Source organism: Podospora bellae-mahoneyi, chromosome 2 (genome assembly GCF_035222275.1).
Source record: "Podospora bellae-mahoneyi strain CBS 112042 chromosome 2, whole genome shotgun sequence".
Lineage (NCBI taxonomy): Eukaryota > Fungi > Ascomycota > Sordariomycetes > Sordariales > Podosporaceae > Podospora > Podospora bellae-mahoneyi.
In genome coordinates, this window is record NC_085881.1 from 2,314,984 (window position 1) to 2,332,818 (window position 17,835).

Below are 17,835 nucleotides of genomic sequence, written 5' to 3' on the forward strand. Positions count from 1 at the left end.
AGTGAGGCATTAGCTTGTATGATTTCACTATTGTTGTTGCCCCCGCCTCCGAAAGAGAGCATCATGCTATTTCCACAGCAGTCCAGGTTCTATCCTACTCTTGTTCATCCCACCCTATTATCCCAACCAAAAAAAAAAAAAACGCCATGCTAATTCAATTTTCCCAAAAACACCAAATATTATTAACCAACAACCCAATGTCCTTACATAACCCCACAACTCCCCCTCACCACCTCAGGCACCACATCCTCCAGCTTCGGCACCGCCATCGCAGTATGATACCACTCCAAATGCTCCCTAAACTCCTCCACGCTCCCAAACCCCTTGTCGTCCATCACATACTTCATCTCCCCCGAGTCCTCCCCCGAGTCCAAATAAGTGTCCTCTTCACAGTAGGGACATACAATCCCCGCCTGCCACTCCCCCGGCTCGGGGGGCATGTGGTTCGCTATCGCCAACGGCGCAAACACCAGTGTCTTTGGCTCGTTGGCTGTACATGACAGTCCGGAGGCTTGCCAGTGGGGGTAGCCATTGTTGACCGTTCTGGAGTCGTATGCTGGTGATAATGGGTCTGGTGGGGGTTGTTGGGGGAGGGTAGATCTGACAGAGGGCATGGTGCGGAGGTCGGGCCAGACGAGGTAGCCGTTGCAAAAGTCGCAGATGAAGGCTGCGTCGTTGAAGGGGGACTCGGAGGGGTTGCCGCTGTTGAGGCGTTGGAACCGGCCGATTTGGTTGCATTTTGGGACGAGGGATTCGAGGGAGGGGGGGCGGCGGAGGGGGTGGTGTTTGGTGGTGATTTGGGGCATGGTACTGTCCGGGGAGGTGGGGGATTGGATGTTGTGATCTGGGCGTTGGTGATGATAAGATTGTTGCTGCTGCTGCTGCCAGGGCGGCAGGGCTTCTCTCTGCTTTTGGAGGCGTAACCTTTCTGCTTCGTTTCGTTTCTGGAGACGGTATACTTGTATTGCACCGAGGCAGCGTGGGGTGGGCTGTTCTGCTATCAGGGAGATTCGTCGGGCGGCGCGGCATTGGGCGCGGTGGAGGTCTTTTCGGAGGGAGGAGGTGTCGCGCGCCCAGATGGGGTTTATCGGGCCGCCTTGACGGGCCCAGGATTTGAGGTTTTCGTAGTGTTCTTGGAACTGGGCGAGGAGAAGGCGGAGTTCGTTGAGGGATTCGGCTGTGAAAGGAGGGCATGGCTAGTTAGGATATCTCAGGGGAAGAGATGTGGGGAAGAAGAGACACAAGAACATACGTATCCTGTCGTTCTCGTAGTAGAACTGGCCGCGCACCAGCTGTCCCATTTCCTGAAAGTCCTTCTTTGCCTCGTCGAGTGCGTCCTCCAACGCGCGCGTTTGTTCGAACTCGTCGGGTCCCCAGTGACGCTTGTCGGCAAACATGAATAGTCGCAGCGCATCTGTCAGACATGTCCCAATGGCGGCCAGAAGAGAGCCGACTGTGTCTGAACTTGCCCCTCCTGCGCGCTCCCCGTGAAAGCCACTGACAACGCTGTTCTTGCGGCTGCTGCCACCGGCAGCGTTACTCATCTCTTGCTCGCCCGCCAATGTCTGGCCAGTTCGACTTTTCAATCTTTGCGCCGGTCAACTATTGGAGGTGTTGAAGGAGGTTCGGTTCGTCGTCACAAGCCGGGACTTTGTGCTGGTTGCACCAGGTACCTGTCAGTAGTTTGCCGAACGGGACTTGGGCCCGTGATATATTGTTTAAGTAAGACTGGTTCGTCCGAAACAAACAAACACCTTTCCTTCTTCTACTCTCTTCCACCGAGTCTTGTCGGGGTCTTGTCGAGGTCTTGTCCAACGCGCCGGGTGCCGGGTGCCGGGTGCCGGGAATGATGTCGATTTATGGAGTCCCTTGTAGAGGGTCCTCTCTAGGGGGGGGGGGGTTGCTTAAGGTTGGCTTGGCAGTGGGCACCGGCAGGGAAGCAGCAGTCTAGTTCGGCGGCCTCGGACGCTAAGATAAGCGATAAGATTTCGTGATGCTGATGGCGGGGGTCGTGTTTTCTCGTGTCGCGAGTTAAAGTGTTTCTACTTTGGTCAGGAACAAGAGATGATGGTCTTTAGTAGGGAGTTAAAGTTGAAGAAGCGAGTTGAACAGCTGACTGTAGCTCCATGCAGACAGTAAACGCCATCACAGACCCAACTGCACCTATCGTTGGACCGCATGCTATGTAGAGACAGGTGCATAGTAAGTAGTGCGTAGCTTACTGCGGCATGGGTTTAAAAGGGGAATGCCATGCGTATTTTTGCCACTAGCATTGTCCAATTAATTCTCAACCCACCTTTACCCCCCCTCGCTGTGCCGTACCTGAGGCCGATCAGCAACCTCAGCCCTACGAGACGAGGCTCAAGATGTGTATATCCGTGACAGCACTGCGGATCAAGAACTAACGGAGTATTTGTACATTAGTTCCTGGCACCCAAAATAGCTCCGGCCCTGTCGGGCCCTGTCGCGACATCTCAGCCATGTATTCGAGTGTGTCATGTCGTAGCGAAAGCGGAGGTAAGAAGACGGTCGGAGACATGTGTGGGTTAGGGTTGCGGGCGCGTAAGACCCGGGCCCAGACCGGAGTATTCAGAAGTCCTTGTGACAAACAAAAGAGGAAAAAAAAAAAAAAGAAAAGGTCCCATTGATGGGTTGAAACTTTTCGGCATCTCATACATCTTTGCCACCTGTCAAATTATCTTGATCTTTTTTTTCTTTTTCTAAATCAGTTTTCCTTGCCGGTCCCTGCAGTATGACTTCATAATTTCAGTTTGTTTCTTCTCTTCGTGCATCTGCTGGGCGATATACTTCAGAGTCGGTCCCACGATTTTCTCGGCTCGGTTTCACTCGCTTATTATTCGATTCTTCGGCGGTTTATGAGCGGTTAAACCCGGCCATTCGGTATCAGTCGCTCATTGGAGGGAATAGCTTCAAAAGACACACAAATCTTGAGGCAGGAAAAGAGGAAGAGGGAGGATAGGGTAAGCGGAAATAAAGGAAGATGCAGCCAGGACAGCAGCAGCCTCCACGAAAGCGGATCCTTTTCCTGGATGCCTACGACTCGTTCTCCAACAACATCACGTCGTTGCTGCAGACCCTCTTGGATGTCGAGGTTTCGGTCTTGCATATCGACTCGCCATCGCTTTTCCCTTTGGGCATTGATTCAACACCGGATGAGGAGGCCAAGTCGAGATTTGTCAAGGAGCTTGCCAGATATGATGCCGTTGTTTGTGGACCAGGTCCGGGCAATCCGGGCAACCAACGGGATGTTGGCGTTATGAGGTTTGTTTGGGAATTGGAGGAGGGGAATGTCCTGCCAGTGCTTGGAATCTGCTTGGGCTTTCAGAGCCTCGTCAATTCTTGCCAGGGAGGTCAGGTCAAGAGACTGAGAAGGGGGTTGCATGGTATGGTCAGAACAATCATCCACCGTATGGACTCAGTTGCGCCGGTGGAGGGTGACATTTTTGCCGGGGTGAACGGGTTCAAGGCAACGCTGTATCACAGCTTGTGCGGCCATGTTGGACAGGAGGGCATCGACCAACAAGAATGGGAGGAAGCTCGGTGGCAGCCTCAGGACGGCTGCCCTGAGTTGTTGCCGCTGGCCTGGGTGGAGGAGCAGCGTGAAGAGGGCGAGGGTTTCGAAGCTGGAACGGAAAGAATCCTCATGGCTGTCAAGCACAGGACCAAGCCGTTCTGGGGTGTGCAATATCATCCCGAGTCGGTGTGCACAGAGGAGGAGGGCAACAAGATCATTGTCAACTGGTTCGAGGAAGCGCTCGCGTGGAATCAAAAACACAAGAGGACGACCCTGGTGGAGGGACACAACCTGGCAGAGGCTGCCATCAAGCCGAGCCTGCTCTCTCAGCTCACACCGTCAGGAGAGCCTAGGGCTTCGGGGCAGTGGTGGGAGAAGTTTGAGTCTGACCCAGTTTTGCGCTCTGTCACGGTGCCCTTGCCTCGCGGCATACCGGTCCCGGATATCGTAGAGGCAGTTGATCCCGATGCCTCTGAGCGGATCATCCTGGACTCGGCCAACGCGGCACCTGCTAAATCGAGTGCTGATGTCCGCGGCCGATACAGCATTATTGCGGCTGGTCTGGACGAAGCCCTGCGTCTTGAATACCACGCCGGCGATGACTATGCCACTACCAAGCTCAAGGCTGTTGGGGGAATGTCAGTCAACTTGTCACAGCAGGTTCCGATTGCCAGATATGGCAGCATCTGGGCTCTGATTGCAGCCTTCCAAGATGCAAGACATATCGACGTCGAAGGGCCCGAGACGACCCCTTTTCTGGGAGGTTTTATGGGATACGTTACCTACGAGCAGGGGCTCATGGACATTGGCATCAATCTCGACCACCCTCGCCCCCACCATCGACCAGATGTCTGCCTGAGCTGGATCACCAAGAGCATCGTCATTGACCACCTCGCCGGCGTCGTCCACGTGCAACACCTCCGCTCTAGCGGCTCAGAGGAAGACACCTGGCTAGAGAAAACAACCGGTAAACTCCTCACCCTCCAAAACACCCAACGCCGACCGTCCTTCAACTCCAAAAAAGACAACACCCAACTCCCCCAATCCCCCACCAAACGCCGCCCATCCCGCAGCACCACCTCCATCCAAACCCCCTTGACAAAAGAGTACGAGGACAAGGTCCGGCTCTGCCAAGAACACATCGCCGCGGGGGAGTCGTATGAACTCTGCCTGACAGACCAAACAACCATCACCCGTCCCCTCAGCGATGTCCAACCACTCCTATCACCTACACAACCCAAACACCCCCGCCTCTCCTCCTCCCCCGCCACCCGGCCCAACTCCTGGTCCTTGTTCAAACACCTCCGCACCCGCCAACCCGCCCCCTTCGCGTCCTACCTCCGCCTCCACCCGGCAACCCTCGTCTCCGCCTCCCCCGAGCGTTTCCTAACCTACGACCGTCAAGGGAAATGTTCCATGCGTCCGATGAAAGGCACAGTCCGCAAGTCGGACAATTGCTCCACCCTCTCCCAAGCAGAGAACATCCTCCACGTTCCCAAAGAGGAGGCGGAAAACCTCATGATTGTTGATTTAGTTCGTCACGACTTGCACTCTATCTGTGGAGCGGGGAATGTGACTGTGCGGGATCTGCTAAAGGTGGAGGAGTATCAATCTGTGTTTCAGATGATCACTGTTGTTGAGGGGCAGTTACCTAGACAGGGGGGGTATGGTGGGTTGGATGCGCTGGCGGGGGCGCTGCCGCCGGGGAGTATGACGGGGGCGCCGAAGAAGAGGAGTTGTGAGATACTCAGGGGGGTGGAAGGGGGGAAGGAAAGGGGGTTGTATTCGGGGGTTGTGGGATATCATTGTGTCAGCGGACGGGGGGATTGGAGTGTTACGATCAGGAGCTTGTTTAGGTGGGATGATGAGGTGGGGAGGGAGGGGGGGGAGGAGGAGGTTTGGAGGATTGGGGCCGGGGGTGCGGTTACGATACTGAGCACGGAGGTGGGGGAGAGGGAGGAGATGTTTACTAAGTTGGCGGGGCCGTTGAGGGTTTTTGGGGAGGTTTGTTAAGGGGGTGGTAGGTTGAAGGATGGGATAGATGTGCAAATGCAGAGCACACTCAACGTGTGTCTGGTGGTTTGGCAGGTTCGGAAAAAACAGGGCATCTGGTTTTCAACATGGGCATGTCGGCGCGGGCGTTTTCATTTTTTTTGTAGTATTATCCAATGATGTATATGGTAGACTCAACGATGCAAAACTTTGAAGGTAAAGAAGCAATGCTTTAACGCACTGTTTCGGTGTGGTGTGCGGGCAGAGAGGATAGATATGGTCAGAGATACACAACCTCTCAACGGCTTTTATCAACCACCATTGCTTCCTTTTCAGAACTCACGCCTTTGAGAGTCAAGTGGATTGGTCTTGCTGTCGACATTTTGTTCCAACTATAATCCGTCAACCTAGTAGTCTGCACTGTCACAACCTGACCTTCTGAACCCAACATCCGGCTCTGGTCCACAGCTGGCTTTTTCTTGCACAAGAGGTATGCGCCCGACTTGTGTCGAAGTGCTGGTTGGCCTAGCTCGTTTGCGGGTATGTAGTTGGATACACCGAGTGCCCACTCCATTTCCGACGGATCCATCGTTGGCATCAGTTGGGCAGCAAACGTGACCGATGTTCTTATGGAGCTGCGGCTGGCAGCATGAGAGGACGGGGTCGTACGAGGTAGCGCCTGAGCCGGTAACGCGGGTGTGTTTTCGTAGTTTCATGGGAAGTATGAGAAGCTGGACTTGCAGTCCGCGGCTTGTCATTGCCATGTCCAATCCTCCCGTTGACCAGAGATAATCGTCGTGTGGGAAGCCACAGAGGTAGGCAATGGGCGAGTGCGGCATGGCATTGGAATTATGTAAGTCTGCCGCGCCACCGCACCAGTTCAAGACCGACGAGTCGCCGCTGGCCAGCATGATGGCCTCGACAAGGTGACAGAAGGCTCTGTCGCCTCCTTCACCGTACAAGGGCTGCCAATTGCTGTCGTGAAACTTGATCGCAGTCGGCGCGAGCAGCTCTTGAAGCGTCCATCCTCGCCGAACCACTCGTCTTCGTCGATCTTCTCCAGCTCGACACTCTAAGCAAGATGCACACAACACACTGTCGCGTTCCGGTACCACTTGAACATGGACTGGATGAGCTCGTGGAGCTCGGAAGAGCTTCTCTTGTCTATGCAGCAGGTGTCGGACCAGACAAACTCACTGCGAGTAACCTCGCAAAAGCTCCGAAGTTATTGGTAGCCTGCCGTACTGGCGGCTGTTCCGTCCGTCATGTCCTTGAAGCTGGGCTCCCCTTCGAGCAGCCACCTGTGGGAGAGCATGTCATATTTCACCACCGTCTGCAGGTAAACCTGCATGCGCGGCTTGGTTGAGGAGGTATATTCCATGAATTCCAGGGTGACGGGATTTGTTCTCAACCTCCTGACACGGGAAAGGTAATGTTGCTGCACGAAAGCTCGATCAATGAGCCGCATCTCTTTGACAATATGAAACGGATGGGGATACCATTTGGGACATAGTCAAGGAATTCCTTCTCAATTCTATCAAAGAATACCTTTTTCCTCCACGGTCAAGTCCATGACCAGGGATATGTTGCTCGAGATTTTGAAACTTATTTGAACATGTTTGTAGTGTTTGAAGCGGGGAAGCTGGGCTGCCCAAGTATTTCAAGATGTGAACGCGAGGCTGGGCAATGTACGAGCGAGCTGTTGGTAATCATCCTGGTAAGGTCCCACCCAGCCTTGGTAGAATATGGATGGCTCTATCCAGGCCATGGGTTTCCAAACAAGGCAAAAAGACTCGCCAGCATTGCTTCCTTGAAACATATCAAAACACCAAGAATATTGAGAGAAAATACCTTGATTTATCCCCTCCTAACCTCAGTCCCAACTTTCCAAAGACTATCAACCGAAAAAAACAAATCCCACACACCATTCTGTCGTTCCCACCTTCGCTACCTGCCCCATCCTCCCATGACATGATTGCATACCTTTCGTCGAACACCGGTAATTGTACAAAAATCAAAATAATGGATAAAACAAAGCTCCAACACCATCGCCTTTCCCTATTCCTCATCATAAAGCTACCCCCATCATCGTCAATCTCCCGAACCCTCCATCCGCTCATGGGTATCCATCTCCCCATCACTCATTCAAGAATCACCCCCTTCCCCCTAAAACTCCTGCTCCTCCTGAAAAAACTGCCCAAAACTTATAATCGTCCCATAAATCAACAACCCACCCACAATGCTCATCACCGCCGCCGCCGTGGCGATAATCCCGCTATGCGCCAGCACCACCGGGAGCGCGATGCCCATCACGACCAAGAACCCGGTGCAGAACCGGCCCAGGTCGAGGATGGCGGCGCCCGAGCTCTCGACAAAGTCGTCGGGGTTGGCGCAGTGGGAGCATATCCAGTTGGGCACCGGGGCGAGGACGTAGGTGGCGACGACGAGGAGGGGGTGGTATTTGGAGTAGAGGGCGCAGGAGAGGATGACGAGGAGGAAGCCGAGGGCGAGGACGAAGGAGAGGGCTATGATTGTTTTTAGGCCGGCGGTGGGCATTGTGACGGTTGGTTGGCTGAGATGTGAGGCGGGGGGGCTGGGGGTTGGGGTGTGTTGAGCGAGTGTATGTCGTTGCGATGGGATGACTGATTATGACCTGGCTGATACCAACAGGCCGTATCTCGAGTCGGTATCCCTGGGTGCGGTCGTGTGCGATGACGGTGGCGTCAGAGTTGGAAGCTGTCTACGTGTGTTGGAGCTTGCTTGCGTTCTTGCCTGTGACCTGTGACGCCGACGCCGCGGACGGCTGGGTAGGTCAGCCTTGGCGGGCTCCCCTGTGCGGCTGGCAGGCGCTAACCCTGAATAAGACTAGTTCAGTATAAACCGAGGCCCGTGCTTTCCCCAAAAGCGGATAACGTACCTCTGCGGCAGGCGACGACGAAGCTAGGAGCTGCCTGGGGGAGTTGCTGAGGTAGCTGGGTGGGAGCTCGACCATCAACCACAAACACCGCCTTACCACACTGCAACTTGACGACCAGACCACAACCACTTTCTCTACCACCTTGATACCAAATCGAACCGTCAGGGTTGATCATCGAGACTTGAACTGCACCTCGGATCACACAAACAGCACAGTCGAACAGGCCGCCACCATGTTCAGGAACAACTACGACAACGACTCGGTCACATTGTAAGTTGCTTGCTTGCTATTGCTGCTGCGACTCGGGGCATCCCACCTGTTTGGTCAGCATCGCTGACTGACACACTCTATCACCAACCCAGCTCCCCACAGGGGCGGATATTCCAGGTCGAGTATGCAGCCGAAGCAGTTAAGCAGGGTTCAGTCGTAGTAGGAATCGCCAGCAAAACACACGCCGTCCTCGTAGCGATCAAGGTGCGTCCCCCCCCCCACCTTTTAACTAACACTTATCACATCTAACACTTCATGTCCTCCGCCTCTCCCCCCCCCCAGCGCAACGCAGAAGAACTCTCCTCGTACCAAAAGAAACTCTTCCCCATCGACGAGCACGTCGGCATCGCCATCGCCGGCCTCACCTCGGACGCCCGCGTCCTCTCCAACTTTATGAAGCAGCAATGCCTCGGCCACCGCCTCACCTACTCCCGCAACATGCCCATCCGCTCCCTCGTCGACATGATCGGCTCCAAAGCCCAGATCAACACGCAGCACTACGGAAAGCGCCCCTACGGCGTTGGTCTCCTCGTCGCCGGCGTGGACGATTCTGGCCCTCACCTCTTTGAATTTCAGCCGTCGGGCATGACGGAGGAGATGATTGCCTTTGCCATTGGTGCCAGGTCCCAGATGGCGAGGACGTATCTCGAGAGAAACCTGGACAAGTTCAAGACCAGCACACGGGAGGAGCTGATTGAACATGGGTTGAGGGCGCTGAAGGAGAGTTTGGTGCAGGATAGGGAGTTGACGGTGGAGAATACCAGTGTGGGTGTGGTGGGCTATGTCAAGGAGACGAAGAAGACGGAGCCGTTTCAGGTGTTTGATGGGCACGAGGTGCAGAGGTATTTGGAGCTGGTGGCGGATGATAAGAAGGAGGGGGGGCCTCAGGCGGCGACGGTGGAGGATGAGAGCACGGCGATGGATGTTGATGCGTAGAGAGCAATAATGGCCGAGTTATTGTATGGAGGAATTCTGGCGCACTGAGGGAGGTCAGTCCGGAGTTCTTTACTCGGTTGTTGGTGCAGATGCAAATGCAGTTGTTGCAGTTGATTGCGCAGATGGAAATTGATGACCCTTTGTGGGTCGGGCTTTGTGATTATTATGCAGGCCCAGCGCTTTGGAAGAGATAGAGAAAGCACTTTTGAGCATGAAAAGCTACATCAGAGTCTGAGATGGGCCACTAATTTCGCCTGAGCGAAAGGAGTCTTGATTGATGATGTGTTTGTTTTCTGGCTATTCCATCTAGTTTCTCCGTCCATCTATCACATTCCCTATTGCGAGCTCCAGTTCAACTTGAGCGCCGCGTCTGACACCTTGTACTCTTCCAACGCCCTGATCGCCTCCTCTGCTGTCTTGGCCTCGACAAGGATGTTCTTGTTCCCACCGTGGATAAACCCCTCTTCTACGCTCTTGTTGATCCACTGCCTAATGCCATCGTAGAAACCGTTGATGTTGAGAATGACGATCCCCTTGTTGTGAATGCCCAGCTGGTTCCACGTCATGGTCTCAAACAGCTCCTCCAAGGTACCGTACCCGCCTGCCAGGGCGACGAAACCGGAGCCTGGGCCACCGTCGAGGACCTCTTGGGCCATGAGGCGTTTTCGGGTGTGCATGTCGGGGACGATGGTTGTCCGGCCGAAGACTGTCTCTTCCGGGACTGTCAGGGAGGTGGAGGAGGTATGGGGCCGGGAGGAAGGGTTGGACGGGTCGGGGATGGTGGAGGAGTAGTTTGCGTCGCGCTCGTAGCGGACGAGGGCTTCGGGGATTATGCCGTGGACCGAGTCCGGTCCGGAGAGGGAGACGAGGGTACGGGCTACTTCGCCCATTAGGCCTACTGTGCCGCCTCCGTAGACTGGAGATTTGTTGTTAGGACTGGAGAGAGTCAAAGGGAGGCGGGGGAGGTACCTAGTTGGATGTTGTTTTTGGCCATTTCTCTTGCGAGTGAGCGGGCGGCTTCGACGTAGATGGGGTTGAAACCTGGGGAGGCGCCGCAGTAGACGCAGATTTTTGTGCGCTTGGGGGTGGTTTCGTTGTTGTTGTTGTTGTTGTTGTTGTTGTTGGCGCCGCCTGATTCCATGATGGGCAAGTTGTGGTGTTTACGAGGGGATTGTTTGGTGGTAAGGCGCAAAGAAGATTAGATGGGACGGCGGGCTGGTATGGAAGGGGTGGTGTATACAAGTCCAACTGTGAGCTGTCGTCTGAGTCACTCGGGATAAGCAAGTTGACTGGAAGCAACCTGGAGGATTTATTATGCGCTTCTGGGAAAGAGTCCGAGGATCCCCTGGTTGATGACGCTCGGCAAACCTCTAAACAAGGGCGGCTGCTGGTGAGAGTAGTGGAGTTGGTTCTTATTTAAACGAATTGGAATCGCAAGACAAGATGTAGAAGGTGGCAGTCAAAGGGAGGCTCAGTGAGATTTTCGTCGAGGTGTAGATAATAGACTCGAGCAAAGCACCGTTCTTGGAAACCAGGAAGAAATGAACAGCGAGACTGGGATGATACTTATATATGTTTGAACATGAGAGACACAACTCGGTCGACATGGACCTGAAAGGCGACTCGCGGGATTGAACGACCTGTTGGCCGTGAACGTGGACCTCTGATGAAGCCAGATGTGGGCCAGATGTATGACATAACGGCGGCTCGTCTTTGACGAATCGAACGGCGCCGAATACCACACGAGCTTCACAAGGCCAAATCATGGGATTGGGAATCCCCCAATATAGAGATAAAATGGCCAAACGTGGCAGTCACGAGATGGCACTGTTGTCCTATCAAACTTGATGCTAGTTTGGTCGTTGTACAGTGATTCGTCGGGTCCCAGACTACTCAACTTACTTGTCTTCACAAGTCTTCATCGATGAATGGAGGGGTTCAATGGCCGGTGGAGGGGCGGGCGGTGCCGTGGGGCAAGATTCGGGCGGTGAGGGCTCCCCTTGGTCTGTGCATAAGCTTTCTGGACAGGCAGTTGATGGCCCCACTTTATTTTGGCGATACAAATTGTGGTTGACTCAATTGCAGCGAACTCTCACTCTCTTTCTTTTTTTCTTCTGCGTGAAGCCTCGTCCTCTTCAACGCTGCGTTTCTATGCGACAAACGGAAAGTCTTGTTCACACACTACTTTCGACCTCTTCGGAGGATCCTTTACGCATATGAGAAATTCGGAGAATCTGCTTCACACCAGTTCGTCCGTCCCACAGCCTTCCTCGGAGGGTTGTGTCGATGGGTTGCGAGCTCTGCCGGTGACGGCTTGACGCAACTCTGCGTCTGTAATTGGCATCAGAAAAGCAGGGCCCAGGAGAGGCTGCTTCGGCGGTTTTCTTGCTGGTGTCCCTCTGGGAGAGTCATTACGAAGCTTGTGAGAAAATCACTTGAGTGCAATACGCGGCGTGTGGCTGTCTCTCTTCGGACGGGCAGCCTCATCCTTCGATTCCGATTACTCTGTTGAGGACGAGGCTTCACCACCTTTTTTTTTCTTCAGGTAAGCAGTTGTTTCTATCCTCGATGTTCGGAATACTACTAACGAAACTCGATGCTGTTGGCATCATATGACCAGGATTTGGGACCCGACGAGCTCCTGTATAAGGGAGCGTCAAGCCTCGCAGCTGAGGCTGATGAGGATATCCGTCACATCATGGACTTTTGACTGTCTTGGTATCCGATAGCTTTACCATAGCCCCTAATAAAAGATGAACTTCAAAATGCCCTGTCTTATTCTTGATATGTGCCTCCAGTGAAACAAACAAAACAGCACCTTGTTGGATTATGTGGGGTGCATGGACCCCCACCCAGCCTCGGGAGCTGCCGTGGAACCGTGGCCTCGTCCCCGACTTTGATTTGCAGTGCCGGCCGGCCGGCCACTTCAGTGATCCAGGGCCTGGAATTACGCCACGACGCTAGACAGAAAGCGCAACGTCCGTCTCGGAAAACGTGCCCTTTGCAAAGACGAGGTTTTTTGTTTTTTTTGTGATTTTTCTTGTCCTTATTTCCAAACGTCTTCCCATATGAACTAAAGTCAACTCGGGAATCAATAAAATCGCCCAAGATGCCGGAACCCGTCGCGGCAGCAGGCGCTGAGCCTGCTCGCCAGGAGGAGCAAGGCGTAGGTTGATATGCTACCCAACGGCTGGCTGTCTTTGACCATGTTCACTAACAATGGCTCCAGCAATCGATGCTCATGAAAATATTCCAAGGTCTTGCGATGTGGATGGCCATGCAGTTTGTTATGAAGCAGTTCACAGGAGGCGGCCGAAAGACCACGTCTGTCACCAACGCCGACGGACAGGTAGTCCAAGTCGCAACTGGTGCCATACCACCATACCATGAGCGCCCACGACAGCTGAATGATGGAGCTGTCTACAGCCATATTCCCCAATCCATCGCCCCAATCTGGCCAGATAACAGCGCCGTCGATATCATCGTTACCGTTTCCCCGTCATTCGTTGCTGAGCCTCTCGACAAGCTACCCAAGGACACCATTGTCTTTCAGGAGAAGGGGTTCAGGATTGGAAACTGGAGCGACACAAGAGTTGCCGAGGGAACTATCAATGTGCCAGTTCCTGTTCAGAAAAATGGCACTCTCTGGGGACACTTTTACATTGGATTGCCCGGCGCCCCTCTCGATCCGACTCGGCGCAATTACGATCCTGGTGCTGCTTATCACTTTGTTCACCCTCTGACGCAGTACATCCCCAAGAAGAAGGAGTCCAAGACGAGGAACTTGCTATCCGACAATGCCGAGGTGGAGGAAGTCGTGGTGGAGGATGAACCCGAGCAGGCTGGCCCGATTGTCGCCAACTACTACCACCCCAACGTGTCGCTGTCCTTCATCCCGGGTAGCGGCACGTTTTCGTTTCCTCAGGCTCATCCAGCTATTCGCCAGTATGTCCGTCTCGAGGCAACAGGTGCCCGTGACGGAACTGGCCAGAATGGATGGTACTACCCCATCCTCTTCGTCAACACCTTCTGGCAGCTCAAGTCCAAGATGACCATCGTGAACGAGACCGTGACCACTTTGCCCATCCGCATTGACCTCAATAACCTGGCCGACTGGAAGTTCAAGCTCATGGCCCCCATTGAGACGAACAGCAAGGAACAAGCTCGCCAGGCGGCCTGGGGAGGCGGCATGTCAGCCGGTGGTGGCGACGGCAGCGAGATCGAGATGGTCAAGGAGATCTTCATGGACACCAACCCCATCCTCCTCTGCGTCACCATCATCGTCAGCATCGCGCACATGATCCTCGAGACTTTGGCTTTCGGCTCTGATATCGCCCATTACCGCAAGAAGAAGGACAATGTTGGTATTTCCGTCAGATCCATCCTCGCCAACGTCTTCATGCAAACCGTCATTTTCCTCTACTTGATCGACCAATCCCAAAACACCTCCTGGATGATCCTCGGCGGCCAAGGCGTTGGCATCCTGATCGAACTCTGGAAAATCACCACCGTCGTCAACGTCCGCATCCGCGCCTCCCCCAACTCCCTCATCCCTTACCACATCTCCTTTGAAGACAAGCACAAGCTCAGCACCACGGAGCAAAAGACTAAAGAGTACGACGAGATCGCCTTCAAGTACATGTACATGGCCGGCGTGCCTCTCCTCCTCGCCTACGCGGTTTATTCCCTGGTGTATGAAACCCACAAGTCGTGGTACAGCTACATCATCGCCACGCTTGTCGGTTCGGTCTACGCCTATGGGTTCTTGATGATGCTGCCGAGCTTGTATATCAACTACAGACTGAAAAGCGTGGCGCACATGCCGGGCAAGGCGATGATGTACAAGTTTTTGAACACGTTTATTGATGACTTGTTTGCGTTTACGATCAAGATGCCGTTTCTGCATCGGTTGGCGACCTTGAGGGATGATGTGATTTTCTTTATTTATATTTATCAGAGGTGGGTGTACAAGGTTGATTATACCAGGGTCAACGAGTTTGGTCAGGGGGGTGATGATGATGATGAGGAGGAGAAGAAGGAAGGGGAGGGTGTGGAGGAGTCGAAGGAGGAGAAGGAGGAGGCGGTTAAAGTGACGGGGGCTGAGAAGAAGGGGAAGGCGACCAAGAGGAAATGAGGTTGTTGCCATGGGAGTGGGAGGCTGCTGGTGTGTAATTACGTAGATTTTAGCATTACATGAATTCATGTCAAAACATGGGCAAAACAGGGAGAACCGAGGTGATCTCATGACCATTGTAAACCCTTGGTATTCACATGTTAGCCCCCAAGCTCTGCTTGCCTAACCAGTTGCTCGCATGCCTTTGCTCATCTTTATACATATTCAAACATGTCGCTTTCCCAATAACTCCAAATGCTCACGTCCATCCGCCTCATTAGTTCCAATACATCTCCCCCTTCCCGCAGTGCTTACCCCCTAGAAAAACCTCCACCAGACAAAAATCAATATAAACAACCCCAACCCGGCAAAAGGCCCATACTGCTTGAGCATCAAATCCCAATTGATCCTCACGGCCGCCTTGCGATACTTTGCGCTATCATCCCTCAACCTACTGCTCAACTCGCCCATCCTCTCCAGGCTGTCCCCCCGATACAGCAAATCCTCAATATTCTTGGTCATGACCTTTGTCACGTCCCTCAGCTCATCATTGAGCTTGTCCAGGTTCTGCGTCGCCCTCGCGTCAGAATAGGTAGCTTTTGTCCGGCTGATGAAGGTGTCAAACTCCATAAAGGCGTAGGGGCGGAGGATGGTGGACATGAGCTGCTGCTGGGGGTAGGTGGTGGAGAACTCGGTGGCGAGGTCGGAGAGGTAGGTGAAGGCGAGCTTGCGGGGGTAGGAAGCGTCGGTGATGGTGAGGTAGACGATGTCGGACTGGAGGAGGTAGTGGATTGTGTAGGCGCCTGACGAGATGCTGGCTTGGGGGTTGGAAGTGCGGGTTAGGCGGCGGAGGATGAGCTTGATTTGGGATTTTACTTCGGCTAGGTCGGGGGGGTCGGAGGGGGAGGTGTCTGTTGAGGCGCAGAGCATTACTCCTATTTGGGGGGGAGGGGAGAGGGGAAGGTTAGTTGATGAAGGGGGGTGGGGGGGAAGGAAGGGGGGAAAAGGGGGAACGGACCGTCTATGCGGGCGATTTGGGTTGAGCGGATCATTTTGATTTGAGGAGGAGGAGGAGGAGGAGGAGGAGGAGGGGGGGGAGGAGGAGGAGGTGGTGGTGGTGGTGGTGGTGGTGGTGGTGCGGGTGGTGAAGATGTTTGGCTTGGTATTGCGGCTGCTGCTGATGCTGGTCGCAAAGGTGTCAAAGACCAGCCAGGTTACCTTTGGGCAAGTGTACGTGGCTTTTTTGGTTGGAGAGGTGTCGTCCTTCAGCTTCGGCTCCGGGCCTTGTTGCAGCGGGTCGGTAAGAGCAATACACTAGGGAGGCACGGGCGGGTATCTGAATTGACTGAAAGAAGAGATGGAGCAAGTGTCATCCCAAGCCCTGTTGCTGACGTGCTACGGTAAGTTGTCAATGATGCAAATGTCTTGCAGAGACAGGGGCAGCTAGCTGTAGGGGAGGAGCTGCCGCATGTGTGCAAGGCTGACCAATCATAAAAAAGAAGTTGCTGTGGTAATCGGCAATCTGCTCCACTTTGAATACTGCACCTGCCTGATGCCACAGCCTTGTAATACATCCACGTTCACCTTCCGTTTACTCTGTCAGTGGGAACGGCGTGTTTCTCCGCCTTTCGACTTTGCCCGTTGGCTTTCCCTCTTCTCACACAAACACCAGACAATGTTGCCAGCCCAGGTCATATTACAGCAGCACATACAGTACCGAGTATCCATCAGTCTCTTACTCGCTTGTTATGTAACAAACATCGCATCGTGGACCACCCACCATCCTCCAATCTTTTTTTAATTACTTTTGATCCCAGTCACGACCGGATCCGGCGACCAAAAGCCGCCAGAGAAACCTAAACCATCATTCCAGTATTTATTTGGAGCTATCAGCAACGATGGGTGACTCTAGCTCTGGTGCGCTAAGGGCTCTGTCGAAGAGTCCTGATGTCCAAAGCCCCGGGGCCGCGCCCAAGGGTCCTGAAAACACGCCTTATCGAGACTTCGATCGCGAAATCCCGGATTCTCAAGAGGATGATGACGACGGCGGTTACGCTGACTACTCTCGAGCCACAAGAGGCTCCAATAAGCGTAGAAGCTGTGACGAGCCTCTGGTTTCAAGGTCTAAGAAGGCCAAGACTACTGCTCAGTCCAGGGCGGGGCTTAAGAGAGCCCGTAAATTCCAACACCCGCAAGTTTGGGGAAAGAATTCAGGTCTCTTGCAGCTGCGCAACGGAAATGCCCTTCGCGTACGTATACCTTGACACCACGAATTCCGCGCTGAGGCTGACCCTATTTTGCCAAAGGATTTGTTGTTGGCTCCTGGATCATGGAACCGTTTGGGCGAGGCCGATCGCGAGACCATCTTGGCCAAATTGCCCAACGGATACCAGCTTGACGGGAAACCCGATGTTGCATCTCTGACAAACGACAACAACTTTCGCGACGACTGCTCGCAATACTACAACAGCATCCGGGACGGCCATCTAACTGAGAATTGGCTTACCAAGGCATGGAAAGCCCACTACAAAGATGTGCGCGGCGATTTCAAGAAGCATCTTTTCAATGCGTTCATGGATAACTTCATGGAGGATGCTTCTGAGAAGCCCAAGAGGGCCGACAAGGGAACGGGCAACAAATTGGGAACTGAATCCAGCAAGAAGACGGAAAGGGAGACCAGCAAGAAGACGGACACCGAGGCCAGCAAGAAGATGGACGCAGAGTTTAGCAACGAGGCCGACACCGAGACCAGCAAGAAGCCGGACGCAGAGTCGAACAAGAAAGCAGACACAGAGTCTAGCAAGGAGACGGACACAGATTCCAGCATGAAGACGGACACAGATTCCAGCAAGAAGACGGACACCGAGACCAGCAAGCAGCCGGACGCAGACTCAAACAAGAAAGCAGATACGGAGTCTAGCAAGGAGACCGAGGCTGAGGCCAGCAAGAAGGCTGATGACGAACTGGCGCTGGCTGGTGACAACAAAACACAAGATGCCACTGGCAAAGCTCCTTCGCCCAAGGCCACTGACTAGAATAAGGGGCCGAAGCGAAACCCGCCTCGCGCCGTGA

At 53.9% G+C, this 17,835-nt stretch overlaps 10 protein-coding genes across 10 annotated transcripts; 4 read left to right on the forward strand and 6 right to left on the reverse strand.

Moving 5' to 3' along the window:
• Positions 1–46: 46 nt before the first annotated feature.
• Positions 47–1,838, reverse strand: QC761_205610 (uncharacterized protein). The gene is made up of 2 exons (XM_062876286.1): positions 1,253–1,838; positions 47–1,177 (listed from the first exon to the last, which is right to left on the reverse strand). Exons 1-2 carry the CDS (start codon positions 1,542–1,544, stop codon positions 204–206), a joined length of 1,266 nt encoding a protein of 421 aa, XP_062734870.1. The 5' UTR covers positions 1,545–1,838; the 3' UTR covers positions 47–203.
• A 1,163-nt stretch (positions 1,839–3,001) lies between these two features.
• Positions 3,002–5,548, forward strand: QC761_205620 (uncharacterized protein; the record flags this gene model as incomplete). Its single annotated transcript, XM_062876287.1, has 1 exon — positions 3,002–5,548. One exon carries the CDS (start codon positions 3,002–3,004, stop codon positions 5,546–5,548), a length of 2,547 nt encoding a protein of 848 aa, XP_062734871.1.
• A 1,204-nt stretch (positions 5,549–6,752) lies between these two features.
• Positions 6,753–6,995, reverse strand: QC761_205625 (uncharacterized protein; the record flags this gene model as incomplete). Its single annotated transcript, XM_062876288.1, has 1 exon — positions 6,753–6,995. The coding sequence occupies one exon, from the start codon at positions 6,993–6,995 to the stop codon at positions 6,753–6,755; it is 243 nt and encodes an 80-aa protein (XP_062734872.1).
• A 698-nt stretch (positions 6,996–7,693) lies between these two features.
• Positions 7,694–8,083, reverse strand: VPS55 (Vacuolar protein sorting-associated protein 55; the record flags this gene model as incomplete). The annotated part of the gene is made up of 1 exon (XM_062876289.1): positions 7,694–8,083. The coding sequence occupies one exon, from the start codon at positions 8,081–8,083 to the stop codon at positions 7,694–7,696; it is 390 nt and encodes a 129-aa protein (XP_062734873.1).
• Positions 8,084–8,250: 167 nt separating this feature from the next.
• QC761_0037250 (uncharacterized protein) lies at positions 8,251–8,829 on the reverse strand (the record flags this gene model as incomplete). The annotated part of the gene is made up of 2 exons (XM_062872329.1): positions 8,445–8,829; positions 8,251–8,330 (listed from the first exon to the last, which is right to left on the reverse strand). The coding sequence occupies exons 1-2, from the start codon at positions 8,617–8,619 to the stop codon at positions 8,251–8,253; spliced, it is 255 nt and encodes an 84-aa protein (XP_062734874.1). The 5' UTR covers positions 8,620–8,829.
• PRE5 (Proteasome subunit alpha type-6) lies at positions 8,418–9,972 on the forward strand. The gene is made up of 3 exons (XM_062876290.1): positions 8,418–8,714; positions 8,807–8,918; positions 8,997–9,972. The coding sequence occupies exons 1-3, from the start codon at positions 8,677–8,679 to the stop codon at positions 9,648–9,650; spliced, it is 804 nt and encodes a 267-aa protein (XP_062734875.1). The 5' UTR covers positions 8,418–8,676; the 3' UTR covers positions 9,651–9,972.
• On the reverse strand, positions 9,796–11,730 carry QC761_205650 (uncharacterized protein). The gene is made up of 2 exons (XM_062876291.1): positions 10,620–11,730; positions 9,796–10,566 (listed from the first exon to the last, which is right to left on the reverse strand). The coding sequence occupies exons 1-2, from the start codon at positions 10,789–10,791 to the stop codon at positions 9,986–9,988; spliced, it is 753 nt and encodes a 250-aa protein (XP_062734876.1). The 5' UTR covers positions 10,792–11,730; the 3' UTR covers positions 9,796–9,985.
• An 808-nt stretch (positions 11,731–12,538) lies between these two features.
• Positions 12,539–14,868, forward strand: QC761_205660 (uncharacterized protein). Its single transcript, XM_062876292.1, has 2 exons — positions 12,539–12,816; positions 12,880–14,868. Exons 1-2 carry the CDS (start codon positions 12,760–12,762, stop codon positions 14,782–14,784), a joined length of 1,962 nt encoding a protein of 653 aa, XP_062734877.1. The 5' UTR covers positions 12,539–12,759; the 3' UTR covers positions 14,785–14,868.
• Positions 14,869–14,932: 64 nt separating this feature from the next.
• On the reverse strand, positions 14,933–16,175 carry SEC22 (SNAP receptor). The gene is made up of 2 exons (XM_062876293.1): positions 15,782–16,175; positions 14,933–15,698 (listed from the first exon to the last, which is right to left on the reverse strand). Exons 1-2 carry the CDS (start codon positions 15,813–15,815, stop codon positions 15,082–15,084), a joined length of 651 nt encoding a protein of 216 aa, XP_062734878.1. The 5' UTR covers positions 15,816–16,175; the 3' UTR covers positions 14,933–15,081.
• A 486-nt stretch (positions 16,176–16,661) lies between these two features.
• On the forward strand, positions 16,662–17,798 carry QC761_205675 (uncharacterized protein; the record flags this gene model as incomplete). Its single annotated transcript, XM_062876294.1, has 2 exons — positions 16,662–17,012; positions 17,070–17,798. 2 exons carry the CDS (start codon positions 16,662–16,664, stop codon positions 17,796–17,798), a joined length of 1,080 nt encoding a protein of 359 aa, XP_062734879.1.
• Between the last annotated feature and the right edge of the window lie 37 nt (positions 17,799–17,835).

Excerpts from the sequence above, each read along its gene's own strand:
- QC761_205660 (XM_062876292.1), top strand. The coding sequence starts at position 12,760 with ATGCCGGAACCCGTCGCGGCAGCAGGCGCTGAGCCTGCTCGCCAGGAG. Across the intron at positions 12,817-12,879 it reads CTCGCCAGGAGGAGCAAGGC|CAATCGATGCTCATGAAAAT; the intron begins GTAGGTTGATAT and ends CAATGGCTCCAG.
- QC761_205650 (XM_062876291.1), bottom strand. The coding sequence starts at position 10,791 with ATGGAATCAGGCGGCGCCAACAACAACAACAACAACAACAACAACAAC. Across the intron at positions 10,567-10,619 it reads CAAAAACAACATCCAACTAG|TCTACGGAGGCGGCACAGTA; the intron begins GTACCTCCCCCG and ends ACAAATCTCCAG.
- SEC22 (XM_062876293.1), bottom strand. The coding sequence starts at position 15,815 with ATGATCCGCTCAACCCAAATCGCCCGCATAGACG. Across the intron at positions 15,699-15,781 it reads CCAAATCGCCCGCATAGACG|GAGTAATGCTCTGCGCCTCA; the intron begins GTCCGTTCCCCC and ends CCCCCCAAATAG.
- PRE5 (XM_062876290.1), top strand. The coding sequence starts at position 8,677 with ATGTTCAGGAACAACTACGACAACGACTCGGTCACATT. Across the intron at positions 8,715-8,806 it reads GACAACGACTCGGTCACATT|CTCCCCACAGGGGCGGATAT; the intron begins GTAAGTTGCTTG and ends TCACCAACCCAG. Across the intron at positions 8,919-8,996 it reads CCGTCCTCGTAGCGATCAAG|CGCAACGCAGAAGAACTCTC; the intron begins GTGCGTCCCCCC and ends CCCCCCCCCCAG.
- QC761_205610 (XM_062876286.1), bottom strand. The coding sequence starts at position 1,544 with ATGAGTAACGCTGCCGGTGGCAGCAGCCGCAAGAACAGCGTTGTCAGT. Across the intron at positions 1,178-1,252 it reads CTACGAGAACGACAGGATAC|CCGAATCCCTCAACGAACTC; the intron begins GTATGTTCTTGT and ends CTCCTTTCACAG.